The following is a 12,996-nucleotide window of genomic DNA, read 5'->3' as shown; positions in this document are numbered from 1 at the left end:
CACAGCCAAGAGTCCCCTTGGGTGCAGGGAATTTTCTAGTCAACAGAACCCATAGGTTGGACTCAGATATAGAAGAAATGTCCCACAGATTGACAAACTTAATGAAGAGAAGAAGGTGTCAATGGAAAAGACACTAGACAGAAAAACTATGTTTGGGTGGTTATTTAGAGAAATGCAACCTTCTTGGGTGAGCTCTCTTCCTTGGTTTCCTCTGAATCTCTCTCATCTCATGAAATTACTCAGACAAAAGTCCTTTAAGGGAACAACATGCAGTTCCACAACAAAAATCTTAAAATATCTTAGGAAGGTTATGGTGGCTTCTTTAAATGGCTGTGAGAGCCAAAAGTGTGAGGACGTGAAGAAAGGGGTGTGATTGAGAGCGAGGCAGCATGGCCCAAGCACAGACTAGATGGTCTAGAAAATGTTATCAGATGCCGAGGGCAAAATGTGGAAATGTGGGTTACTGCAGGAGTGATTTGGGGCCCAACTGGTCCTGTCTCCCTGCAGAGGCTGCATTAGAACAATGATCAAGCGCTTAACAGTTTACAAACTGCTGCCACAGGCAGTAACTCAGGCATTTTGGAATCATCCCCAAATCACTTTGGGCATGCCTGGTTTGTAGAGCATAGAAAGTGCTGCTTTGCCAACCATGTGACCTGGGGCCTTTCTGCCCGCCCCAGCTCTGATGGGCTGGCTGCACTCAGAACCAGTCAGCAGAGCCTCCTGCTGAGGTTAGCTGACGCAAGAACCAAGGTCAACAAAAGTGGTAGGGGAAAGGGAGGCAAAAGGAAGGAAGATAATCAGTTCAGCATGTGGGCAATTAGCAGGAGTGCACGCCTCACCGCATCCACAGCTGGGCACACACCCCGGGGATTTCTGCCATGTTGGGGGCCAGGAGTACACTGAGAAAGAAGGAGTGAGGTTCTCAGTGAGGTAGAGTAGTGTTGCGTGGGAACAAACCCCCAAGAATGAACACCTCAAAAATGTGAACTCTTGGAAAACAACAATACAGAGAACCAGCAAAGGTTCCAACCCAACACCTGCCCCTACGGAACCCCCCACCCCCTCCTCTCTCTCCTCTTGGATTCCAACCCCAGGGGCTCCAGGCCAAAAACAAGCCAGTCACAGCTCCATTCGCCCTCCATGCGCTTTGTGCATTTCTGCTTCATCCTATAGCGCAGGCAAAGTTCCCTTCTGTGCTGCTGGAGATGCCACAGGCCAAATTAATATTTTAACTTATCTTGCATGTTTGCCTCTATTGCTAGGTAGTACGACCTGTACAGGCAAGGAATAGATTTTCTTTCTGGGTATGTCTCATAGCCCAAGTTCACTATTATATGATAAAAACTCATTGGTGGAAAATTATTAGCCATCCCCAAGAGTGGTCTGAAGACTTCTTATATCAGAATCATCAAGGAGGGGTGGGGTGTCTCCTATTTTAAAATCCTGGTTCTAGCCTATCCCCATGAAATCACAATTTTTCTCAGAGTGGGGCCAACAAATTTGCATTTGTAGGTTACTCACATAATGCTAATGTATCCTGAATTTTGAGAAGCACTGTGTTACAACACCCTGCCTCTGCAGGTGTTCAAGAAATATGTTCCAGTAAGTCACTGCTGAGAAAACATGACCCAAATTCAAATGGAAAGAAGCAAACTTGGCAACTCTGGTATTTTTTTTAATCCTTCGTATGGGCAATGTTAGGGGTGGTATGCTCTGTATTTCCAAAACCAGCAACCCAAGCTCCCTGATTGATAGTGGGGCAAAGATCTTAGGAAAAACCATCATCCCAGAGAGTCCAAGACAAAGCTGTGGATGTATAGCGCTCTTGAGCTGGGGACCACTATCTGATAATGGATGCAGAGTCTTTTATTATATGACCAACCAAGGACCAGATCAAACCATTGGAACAATATGTTGCAAATGATCCCGTGGGCTTAAAGAAAGGAGAGGGGCTTGAGCAGGAGGAAGCTGGTTTTCTTGGAGCCTTTGCCACATACTAACTGTGGACTGTAGCAGGAGAAGCAATGAGGCTTTTTTTCTGTTCTCTCAATTCACTGAAGTCCAATGTGGTGGAAGGTAAAGGGATACAAAATATATACCATTATCCCTCTTGATAAAAAGAACTGTAGCTTTTCCAGAAAAGGTTTCTTCACCTTCCCATCTGCAAAAGTAATTTTTAAAAGGCAACCATAGATGCCTTTGCCTTGAATGCATTTCAAGGAGAGCCGGGCAGCAACACAGTACTAAACCAAGTTTATGGGGTCGAGCAACTGAGACTGGCTTTTTTGGGACCCTCTGCCACTTTTTGACTGAGTCATAATAAATTGGACATAAGTTCACTGTGATCTTTAGTTACTATGAAATGATATATATCACATATGAAAATGCAATAGATTTCTAAACGCATAAAGATTTTGCAATGCAAAATACTTGCAGGGGGAAAAAAGTTACTCTTTTATCTTCATCCAAGAGTCCAGCTCCCTTTTGGCTGCCAGTTTTGGGACAAGAGGTAGGCAGAAAGAGTTATTCGACAAGAAGGTCTGATAATCCGGTTCCCCGTTTTCAAAGAAAACAGTATTTTTGAGGGATTGTGTGTTTTCACAGCATCATTTTTTTTTTAAAGATTAATTTTTAATTTATTTCTCTCCCCTTCCCCCTTCCCCCCACCCAGTTGTCTGCTCTCTCTGTCCATTCGCTGTGTGTTCTTCTGTGTCTGCTTGTATTCTTGCCAGCAGTACCAGGAATCTGTGTTTCTTTTTGTTGCATCATCTTGCTGCGTCAGCTCTCCATGAGGGGTGCATTCCTTGCGTGTGGGGCTTCCCTACACGGGGGACACCCCTGCGTGGCACGGCACTCCTTGCATGCATCAGCACTGCACGTGGGCCAGCTCCACACGGGTCAGGAGGCCGTGGGTTTGAACCCTGGACCTCCCATGGGGTAGGTAGATGCTCTATCAGTTGAGCCAAATCCACCTCCCCACAGCATCACCTTTTTTTTTTAAACTTTAAAAATTAAAGTTAATAGATCACATAGAACGTTACATTAAAAAAACATAAGAGGTTCCCATAAAACCCACACCCCACTCCCATCATTTTTGTAAATTGTATTTTTTTTGAAGATACATACATCACAAAAAAGGTTACACTATAAAAAACATAAGAGGTTCCTGTATACCTCCAGCATCACTTTCGAGACTAGTTAATTTAGGTAAAGATGGTGAGCTTATCAGGGTCCATTTAAAACTTTTGCTGATGGTGAGTATGGCCAGACACTGGGCATGAAGCAATCTCACTATCTCTACACAGTTGGGAAAACAGCCCTCAACAAAAGGAGCATGTCAGGCAGGAATAACTTCCAAAGCAAGGATAGAAATCTGGAAGGGTAGGAGTGGGTGGGACTGCATGAGGATCTTTAGACGGAGAGGCCATCATCTGCTCTTTATGTGGAATTAACCGTGCACTGTGGGTGCACGGTTAATTCAGCTGGGGAACTACTTCCAGGTGTGTGCAAAGGACAAAAAGGTGTCCTGAGAGACTGTAATTGCTGCACCGAGTGCTTGATGTGTAATGACACGAAGGAGCAGGGACAGGGTTTTGTCCCTACAGAGTACAAACATGTTTCCTGTTCTTCTGCTCATACATTTGAATCCTTGCTCTGGTGGTTCGACTGGGTAACAGCAGCCTTAAACTGCAGCACATCCAGCCCACGGCGACACTAAATCAACCAGCCGAGAGTTGGTAACAATGATCTAGATTTCAAGAGAAAAATACAAGAAATCCAAAGCTGGGGCAGTCACACTCTGACTCAGGAAAAAACAGGTCTTTGCTGTATACAAAAAAAAAACAGTTTTTCGTTCAGAGCCGGGGAGAAGGAGTCGGCCACGAGGGTGAGAGCCCCTGGGTTCAGGCTAACCTGCCTGAATCCTAGTAGCCTGGTTTCCTCTCCTCTACACCCGGAGAAGACTCCGCATATTGAAAGGAGAGCTGCAATTAGTTGTTTAAAAATCTGGACCCTGACTGCTTCTCAGTTCTTAACACTCTTAATGAGCTTTAAACTATCTCCATCCCTCCCACTCCTCCACAGCCAAGTGGGACCCGGATAGAAAATGTTACCAACCTTCTTCTTAGACAACTCTCAAAAATACCAGCTTTGACCACCTCAGAACCTGGCCTGAGGGAAGTTCAGGAGCTGGCTGTTTAAACCTGAGAGCAGGGAGAAGGAAGGACATTCCGTGATCCAGCTGAGGTCACTGTGCAAAGTCAGTTTAGAACTGCAAGGCAGGTCTTTTCTCATTTTTTTTAGAATCCACTTCAAACAATCTTTCTAACCTTCAAATGCGAATATGTAATTTTCTAGGAACCTACTGGCTTTGAGTAGAGATAGCTATCTAGTTTCAAGGAAACTACTTCCTCTAGCTCTTTTCAATGCCACCAGGAAGGATTGTATTCCATGCTGCATTTGCCCCCAGGAGAAGGGAAAATGGCTTCTGCCAAAAAGCAAAAGTGGCTCCACACTTGCCTTGGGGGCCAATCCTGCCCGCCTTCCCACACTGTTCAAATGTTATCACTGGAAGGCTGTCAAGCTCTTAAATGCCTAGGCCCGGGTTTCTCCACCTCCCCACGACTGACATTTGGGGTGACCTTTGTTGGGAGGGGCTGCCCTGTGCACCACAGGTGTTTAGTAGCATCCTTAGCCTCTACCTACTAGATACCCAGTACCATCCCCCCAGTTGTGACAATCAAAAATGTCTCCAGAAAATGCTAAATGTCCTCCTGGGGGTGGGGCAAAATTGCTTTGCAGTTGAGAACCATTCTAGATGGATCGTTCAAAGCCAAGTCTAAAGCTGGGGAGGAGAAACGAAGCAGGCTGGAAGGAGAGGACCTATTTAAATGCCCTTCTATTTTGCTTTCCAGGGCTCCTCTATGAAGGAGTAAGATTGGCCCCTTAGTGTTTACCTGAGCAGCCTCTAGTTCATTCTCCAGGGTTCTCTGGGCTGATAAGGCTTCCTTTTCTTCCTTTGTGGCATGCACAAGGGCCTCTTCTAATTGCTGCTTTTCTCTCTGCAACAAAGCACAGGACCAATGTGTGCTTTAGACACGGGCTTTGCCTGCAAAGCTGACTCAGGGAATAGAAACGAATGCAGGAGACACCCACAGACACAGCAAAGGCTGTGCTCACACTGTTTCTCGCAGGGGCCCAGGACGACACCCAAGAGCCAAGTGCGCGGATGGTTGTGCCTGTCTTAGCTAGGCAGAGGCACCTGATTCACCTGGAGTGCTTTTAGGAAATACAAACACCCAGCCTCACCACCTAGAAATTCAGAAACAGCAGGAATAGGATGGGTCCAAGCACATGCAGGCATGATTCTAATGGATGATTCTAATGGATGGCCATGCTTGGGAACATTTACTGGAATACCTTTCTTTGTCCCTTCTTTCCTTTCTTTGTCCCTTCTTTCACTGTCAACTGCCATTTCTCACTCCCATCTGTGTGTCTCTCTCATAATAGCCTCTCACTTCTAGAGGTCTGGGAAAGCAGATAATTGGTTTGTTTAAAACGTGTGTGACCTCAAAAACTATCAACTGTGTGTTAAAAATGAATAAACAGGCTTGAGTAAATAGGCCTGATCGGGGTGTGAAGGTAGCCTGTTCAGGAGTCTGGAGGCTTCTGTTAAGCATCCAAAGTTGAGCAGGCCAGAGGCCGATGTCTGGGTGAGTGGCATATCTTTTCCCCCCTAACTTCATCAGCCCTGTCCCAGGCCTCTTTAGGAATGTACTTCCCATCCACACCAGTTTGAGGAACAAAACAAACAGCCTGCACAGAGGAAATGTTCACTATTGCATTGGCCTTTCCCACTAAATTGTGATAATAAATCCCTTTCCCACTTTTCAAGCAAGTCTCACAGGAAGGACAGATCAGCAGCTGCCAAACCTGGGCTCAGGCCCAGCGAGCCTTACCTCGGCCTTCTTGAGCATTTCCTTCGCTCTGGCTTCCTTGCCTCTCATGTCATCAATCTGCCTCTGAAGTTGGGCACCGCTCTGCTCCAGCTCTCCAATTCTTCCCTGCAGCTTCTCCTTCTCCTCCTTCAGAGCCTTCATGCACTTTTCAGCCCCCACCTGGTTATGCTCTGAAGAGCTGTTCCGACTGGCCAGGACCTCAACGCTCTGTTAAAAACACGGATGGGGTGAACGTGGAAACCAGTGACAATGGGCAGTTCCCACGCTGCGAGATTGACTGACATTTATTAAAAACCAACAGTCTGCCAGACCCTTCGCAAGCCAGGGGTCGGCAAACTCCAACCCACCACCTGTTAGAAAATGAAGTGTTACTGGAACACAGCCACACCCGTTCATTTCTGTATTGTCTATAGCTGCTTTCATGTTACGGTACAACAGCAGAGTTGAGCAGTTGTGACAGAGACCATATGGCCCAGGAAACCTAAAATATTTACCATGTGGCCCTTGACAGAAAAAGATGGCCAACACCTATGCTAAGTTCTTTAAATGCAATTTCAACCTTTTAACAACACTAGGAGGTGAGTACTATTATTAGCACCGTGTTAAAGATAAGGAAATGGAGGATCCACTAGACACTTAAGCAAGTTATCCACAAACACGGAGAAGGAACTACATTCAGGTAGACTCAATCCAGAACCCACTCTCTTGTCCACTGTCTTCGATGTGTTCACTTCATTGTGCTCTATCGTGTGCAGCCTTCAGAAGACGCAGTTTCTGTTTACAGATTTTGTGTGATGTCCAGTAAAAATAGAAATGAAGGTATGCTTAAAGTGTGATACAGGGAAACGGACTTTGGCCCAGTGGTTAGGGCGTCCATCTACCATATGGGAGGTCCGCGGTTCAAACCCCGGGCCTCCTTGACCCGTGTGGAGCTGGCCATGCGCAGTGCTGATGCGCGCAAGGAGTGCCCTGCCACGCAGGGGTGTCCCCCGCGTGGGGGAGCCCCACGCGCAAGGAGTGCACCCATAAGGAGAGCCGCCCAGCGTGAAAAAGAAAGAGCAGCCTGCCCAGGAATGGCGCCGCCCACACTTCCCGTGCCGCTGACGACAACAGAAGCGGACAAAGAAACAAGACGCAGCAAATAGACACCAAGAACAGACAACCAGGGGAGGGGGGGGAAATTAAATTTAAAAAAAAAGTGTGATACAATTCATAGTGCACAGCTCTAGTTACTAGCATCTGAAAATGAGCTTGTGCCTCACACAGTTCACAACGGAAAGGAACGGCGGCAATTACAGCACGGCTACTGTTAATTCCAGGTATGCCATGGGCTTTTTATTGTTTGGTTTAGCAACTTGAAGTGATGATAAGAGACCTTGCCCAAGTCCCAGCTCTCCCCTGGCCTGCTCTCCCTTTCTCCAGTTCCACAGAGATGCCAATCTCAGTCAGCTACACAGGCCACAGGAACCGCAGAATGCCTCCAGAACGTGCTACAGAGGCCTAGGGCGCAAGGAAGGCCCTGGGAGGGCGAGATGTGCTTCGGCAGCTGTGCTATGGCCCACCTGGGAGAACTATCTGTTGGAATGGTTTACTTGCTTGTGGAGCCTTTTGGAAAGATCTTTAAATCTTCTCCCTGTACAGTAAGCATTATTTTCCTGAATTTAACCAATTAGAGAATTTCAGAAACCAGAGCATCTTTTCACAACCCAAATGTTTGTTATTTACGTCTGAGAAAGGCCACCAGAGCCAAGCAACTGAATTAGAAGAAGGTTAGGCAATACTGCTGGAGGAAAACGAAGGTTCCAGGTAGCGGGGATTTCTCGGGACTACTTGGGGATCATCTCCAGCTGAAACCAGGGAGAGCATAAGCCATGAAGGTGAACAAAGGTGAAATAGGGAAACGGACTTGGCCCAGTGGTTAGGGCGTCCATCTACCACATGGGAGGTCCGCGGTTCAAACCCTGGGCCTCTTTGACCCGTGTGGAGCTGGCCCATGCGCAGTGCTGATGCAGGCAAGGAGTGCCCTGCCACGCAGTGCGAAAGAAAGCGCAGCCTGCCCAGGAATGGCGCCGCCCACACTTCCCATTGCCGCTGACGACAACAGAAGCGGACAAAGAAACAAGACCAGCAAATAGACACAGAGAACAGACAACCGGGGGAGGGGGGGAAATTAAATAAATAAATAAAATCTTAAAAAAAAAAAAGGTGAAATAAAGCCTGGATATAAGCTTGAAGAATAATCTAAAGAACACAATAATTGATCAGTCTAGGGAAAGGAAAAGCCCGGATTGCCTGTTCCTGCCCTAACTTGGATGACTGCTGCCTAAGGTGGCCACTAAAAGACAAGAGACTATAAAGCTGCAGTTCTCATGACAGTTTGGTACTGGCACAAAGATAGACATACTGAGCAAAGGACTAGAACTGGGGTCTAGAAATACACCCTTACACTTGTGGTTTATTGATTTCCATGGAAAAAGAAGAGTCTTCAACAAAAATTGTTCGCACAACTGGATATCCACATAAATGATAATGAGTGTGATGGAGTTGGACTCAGGTGTGATCTTTGTTCACAAGCCTCTCCTGTCACTTTTACCAGACCTGTGGTTGGCGCCAGGGTTTAGTGTATACTCAGGGGACCTGAATCTCTGGACTGTCCATGTGACAGCCAGGCCCGGAGCCACAACAGACTTGTAACTCCTACCCTCTGGTTTTTTGGACTTACCCCAGCCAGCTAACAGGGAGGTGAAGAAGGTCAACCACCATACCAGGGATCCGAGAGTGCCTACAACTAAAAGCAGGAGAATTGCATCCATCATCCAAGTGGAATCTAAGCACCCTCTTGATACAGAGGTGGAGTGGACATAACCATCCAAGGTTCCACAGAACGGAGGAGGGGAGTATGGATTGAAGTGGACTTGCTGATGCTCTATTCTGGAATTGTTGTGATTAGTGATGGAAGTAAATGTGGCGTTGAGGTGGAAAAAAAAATAATGAAATTGGACCCCTTCTTTATAGCCTATAAAAAATTAACTCAAAATGTATTATAGACCTAAATGTGAGATGTAAAACTCTTAAAAGAAAGCATAAAAATAAATTTTCATGACCTTCAGCTAGGCAAAGCTTCCTTAGACATGAAACCAAAAGCACAAGGGTCAAAAGAAATAACAGATGAATTGGACTTGATCAAAATTTAGAACTTTATGCTGCAAATAATAACACCAAGAAAGTAAAAAGATAATCCAAAGAGTGGGAGAAAATATTTTCAAATCACATATCTGATAAAGGAACTTGTTTAGAGAATATATAAAGAATTCTTGCCACTCAATAATAAAAAGATAAACAAGTGAATTAAAAAACGGACAAAGGATCTGAATAGACATTTCTCCAAAGAAAATATACAAATGGCCAATAAGCACATGACAAGATGTTGACATCATTAATCATTAGGGAAATGCAAATCAAAACCACAATGAAATACCATGCCATACCTACTAGGATGGCTATAATAAAAAAGATAGATAATAACAGGTGTTGGTGAGGAAGTTCAGAAATTAAAACTCTCAATACATTGCTGGTGGGTAGGTAAAATGGTGCTGCAGCTTTGGAAAACAGTTCAGCAGTTCCTCAAAATCTTAAATATACAGTTACTATATGATCCAGCAATTCTGCTCGTAGGTATATAAAAAAAAGAAATGAAAACATATGCTGTGGCAGTTTGAGATTATTTATGAATCCCCAAAAGAGAGATTATATTTGTAAACTAATCTGTTCCTCTGGGTGTGATAGCCTTTGATTGCAGTAGATTCAGCTGTCTTTAAATTATGTTAAAATTAGGGTTTTGATTCCACCAAGTCAGTAGGATGTAACTCAGGTTGAGTCCCCGTCCCCTTGGTGTACTGATATAAATGGACACTCACTCAAGAAGACCCAGAAGAGGAGAGAACGTAGTCATTTCAGTCCTGCCATGTGACAGAAAGGAGAAGGCTCAAACAGCTAAAGCCCTGGGAAGAGAGTCAAGCCCTACGCCAGCCTACAGCCGAGGTCAGAAGTAACTGGGCCCAGGGAGACTTAAGAGGAAAAAGGAAGGAGAGACCAGGCAGGGATCACTCCCCATCTTGCTTCAACACATGGCAACAGACTTTGGTGAGAAAGTAGCCTTGAGCTGGACTGTTTAGGGCCTTGTTACTATATGCTTTTACCCCTAATAAAAACCCTTTATAAAAGCCAGCAGATTTTCTGGTACTTTGCATCAGCACTCCTTTGGCTGACTAGTACATATGCCCATGGAAAAACTTGTTCACAAATGTTCACAGCAACATTATTCATAATAGCCAAAATGTGGAAACACGCCAAAGGTCAAAGTGGGATATACCCATACAATGGAATATTATTCATCACTAAAAATGAAGTATTGATACATACTACAGCATGGCTGAACCTTGTAAACATGCTAAGTTATAAAAGACCATACATTTGTATGATTCCATTTATATAAAATGTCTGGAATAGGCAAATCCATAGAAGCAGAAAGTAGTTTAGTGGTTTCCTCAGGTACAGGATTGACGGGGCCTGGGAAGGGGGAGGATGTGGGGAAGCGGTGGGAAGAACTGCTAATGGGTATGGAGATTTTTTGGGGGGTGATGAAAACATTCCAAAATTTTTTTTTTGTCTTTTTTTTTTTTATTGACTTTGTAATAATATTACATTAAAAATATATATGTGAGGTCCCATTCAACCCCACCCCCCCACCCCCCCTCTCCCCCCCCAACAACACTCGTTCACATCATCATGACACATCCACTGGATTTGGTAAGTACATCTTTGGGCATCTCTGCACCTCATAGACAATGGTCCACATCATGGCCCATACTCTCCTCCATTCCATCCAGTGGGCCCTGTGAGGATTTACAATGTCCGGTGATTACCTCTGAAGCACCATCCAGGGCAGCTCCATGTCCCAAAGACGCCTCCACCTCTCATCTCTTCCTGCCTTTCCCCATACCCATCGTCCACCATGTCCACTTTTCCCAATCCAATGCCACCTCTTCTATGTGGACATTGGATTGGTTGTGTCCATTGCACCTCTAAGTCAAGAGGAGGCTCAGATTCCACATGGATGCTGGATGCAATCCTCCCATTTTCAGTTGTAATCACTCTAGGCTCCATGGTGTGGTGGTTGTCCTTCTTCAACTCCATCTTAGCTGAGTGTGGTAAGTCTAATAAATCAGATTGTAGGTGCTGGAGTCTGTTGAGGCTCAGGACCTGGCTATCACATTGTCAGTCCAGAGATTCAAATCCCCTAAATATATCTTAAACCCCAACGTTAACTGCACCTCCAGCACATTAGCATGAAAGTCTTATGAAGGGAGATCCCATCTGAGTCCAGATTCATCACACATAAACACCATTTCCAAAGAGGGGTCATCTGCCCTGGTAGTTAACCCCATCGGCCATGACCATAACTCTCATGGGTCTCTTTAGCCTTCAAAGGAACCAATATCTGGGGGTTGTATCTGCTTTATCTGTCTCTCTGACTCTGCTCAGTTGTGCATGAGGGCAATCCTTCTGCCAGCCTCCAGACTCTTTTTTAGAAACTCGTAGCCATATAAACTCATTTCTCCTTTCCATTTCCCCCTTACTTTAGGTCAAACAGCATTTTAAAGTCATGGTATTTTATGTAGACCTGGATATTCTGCTGATCCACATTGAACCTTCCGTATAAGGTCCTTTTCCAGTTGCATCATCAGTTGGTATTTGATAGTGGTCCCTTGTTGCCAGGGAGGCTCATCCCCGGGTGTCATGTCCCACGCTGGAGGGAAGGCATTGCATTTACATGCTGAGTTTGGCTTCAAGACTGGCCACATTTGAGTAACATGAAGGCTGACAGGAGGAAATTCCCAGGCACAATGGTGCTCTAGGCCTTGTTCTTATTTTAGGTTTATCAGCTCACAAGCATAGTCATTAGCATCAGGGGCTCACTGTTGAACCCTCACTCCCTCCCGGTCCCCGCCGCTGTACCTGGGAGACTGTCGCTGCTCCCCTAGGGACCACGACAGAGCACCACTGGCCAGGAACCCAGTACCCCCCCTGCTGTGGTTTTTAATTGTTGCCACTATGAGTATATCCAATCATTACCATGCACCCTGGACATATGTTCTTTACAGCTCCCTGTCAGCCATATACCACCTGTCATTGGTATCCCATACCAGTATCCCTCCATTGCCATTGTTGAAACACTCTGTGATCCAGAACTCCCCGAAATTTGAAGCGCAATATAATGTCATGGTCCCTTACTAGGGAATGGCATATAGCGATGGGTTTAAAGGATAGATAAAGAACTTGGATAAAGTTAGATAAAGAACTTGGATAAAGAATGTTGACTTGAGAAAATTCCACATCCTATCCTTTTTTTTTTTTTTTTCCCCCCCTAATTATTCAGCATTTCTTCACAGGAGTCCTAGACCACAGCAATGCATATATATAATATACAGCACTCCCATACATCCACCACAAAACCTTTTTCCTTCCACAGCGATACTCTTACACCCTATTCACATCATATTTACTTAAGGTGATGTACAGAGTCTGAGATATTAGCTTTCTAACAAGGTAATATCTGTGCTTACATTATGGTGCATACTTTAGGATACACAGTTCTTTACATTTTTAGTTATCCTATGTTTTACAGAACATTCCAAAATTGACAGTGGTGATGGTTGCACACCTCTGAATACACTAAAATCCATTAAATTGTATTGAACTGTAAATGGGTCAATTGTATGATATGTGAATGATCTCTCAATAAAGCTGTTTAAAAAAAAAAAGAGGAGAGTGAGTTCAATCCCCACTACCTCCAAAAAAAAAAAAGAGGAGGAGGAAAGAAAATAAAATAAATAAAGACAGGAAAACTGGGAAGCAGAGTAGGGGGCAGGTGGTTTGCTACATTTGTCTCCACTGGCTGGGCTGAAGGTTTGCTGGAGGTGTTAATGAGAAGAGGAGACATGATATCTGCCTTAATCTTTTGGTAAAGTAAATA

The 12,996-nt window shown here is 44.9% G+C and overlaps 1 protein-coding gene across 3 annotated transcripts in view; it reads right to left on the bottom strand.

The window, feature by feature from the left end:
* The window catches only part of CGNL1 (cingulin like 1), a 182,149-nt gene that overhangs the window by 25,495 nt on the left and 143,658 nt on the right, over positions 1-12,996 (bottom strand). For all 3 annotated transcript variants that reach the window (XM_058294261.1, XM_058294259.1, XM_058294262.2), the window contains exons 9-10: positions 5,961-6,167; positions 4,959-5,063 (exon numbers count right to left, since the gene is read on the bottom strand). In XM_058294261.1, the coding sequence (XP_058150244.1) occupies positions 4,959-5,063; positions 5,961-6,167 (312 nt within the window). The remainder of the gene's footprint in view (positions 1-4,958; positions 5,064-5,960; positions 6,168-12,996) is intronic.

This window comes from Dasypus novemcinctus, chromosome 3 (genome assembly GCF_030445035.2).
Source record: "Dasypus novemcinctus isolate mDasNov1 chromosome 3, mDasNov1.1.hap2, whole genome shotgun sequence".
In the NCBI taxonomy this organism is placed as follows: domain Eukaryota; kingdom Metazoa; phylum Chordata; class Mammalia; order Cingulata; family Dasypodidae; genus Dasypus; species Dasypus novemcinctus.
This window is presented reverse-complemented; position numbering and strand designations above follow the sequence as displayed.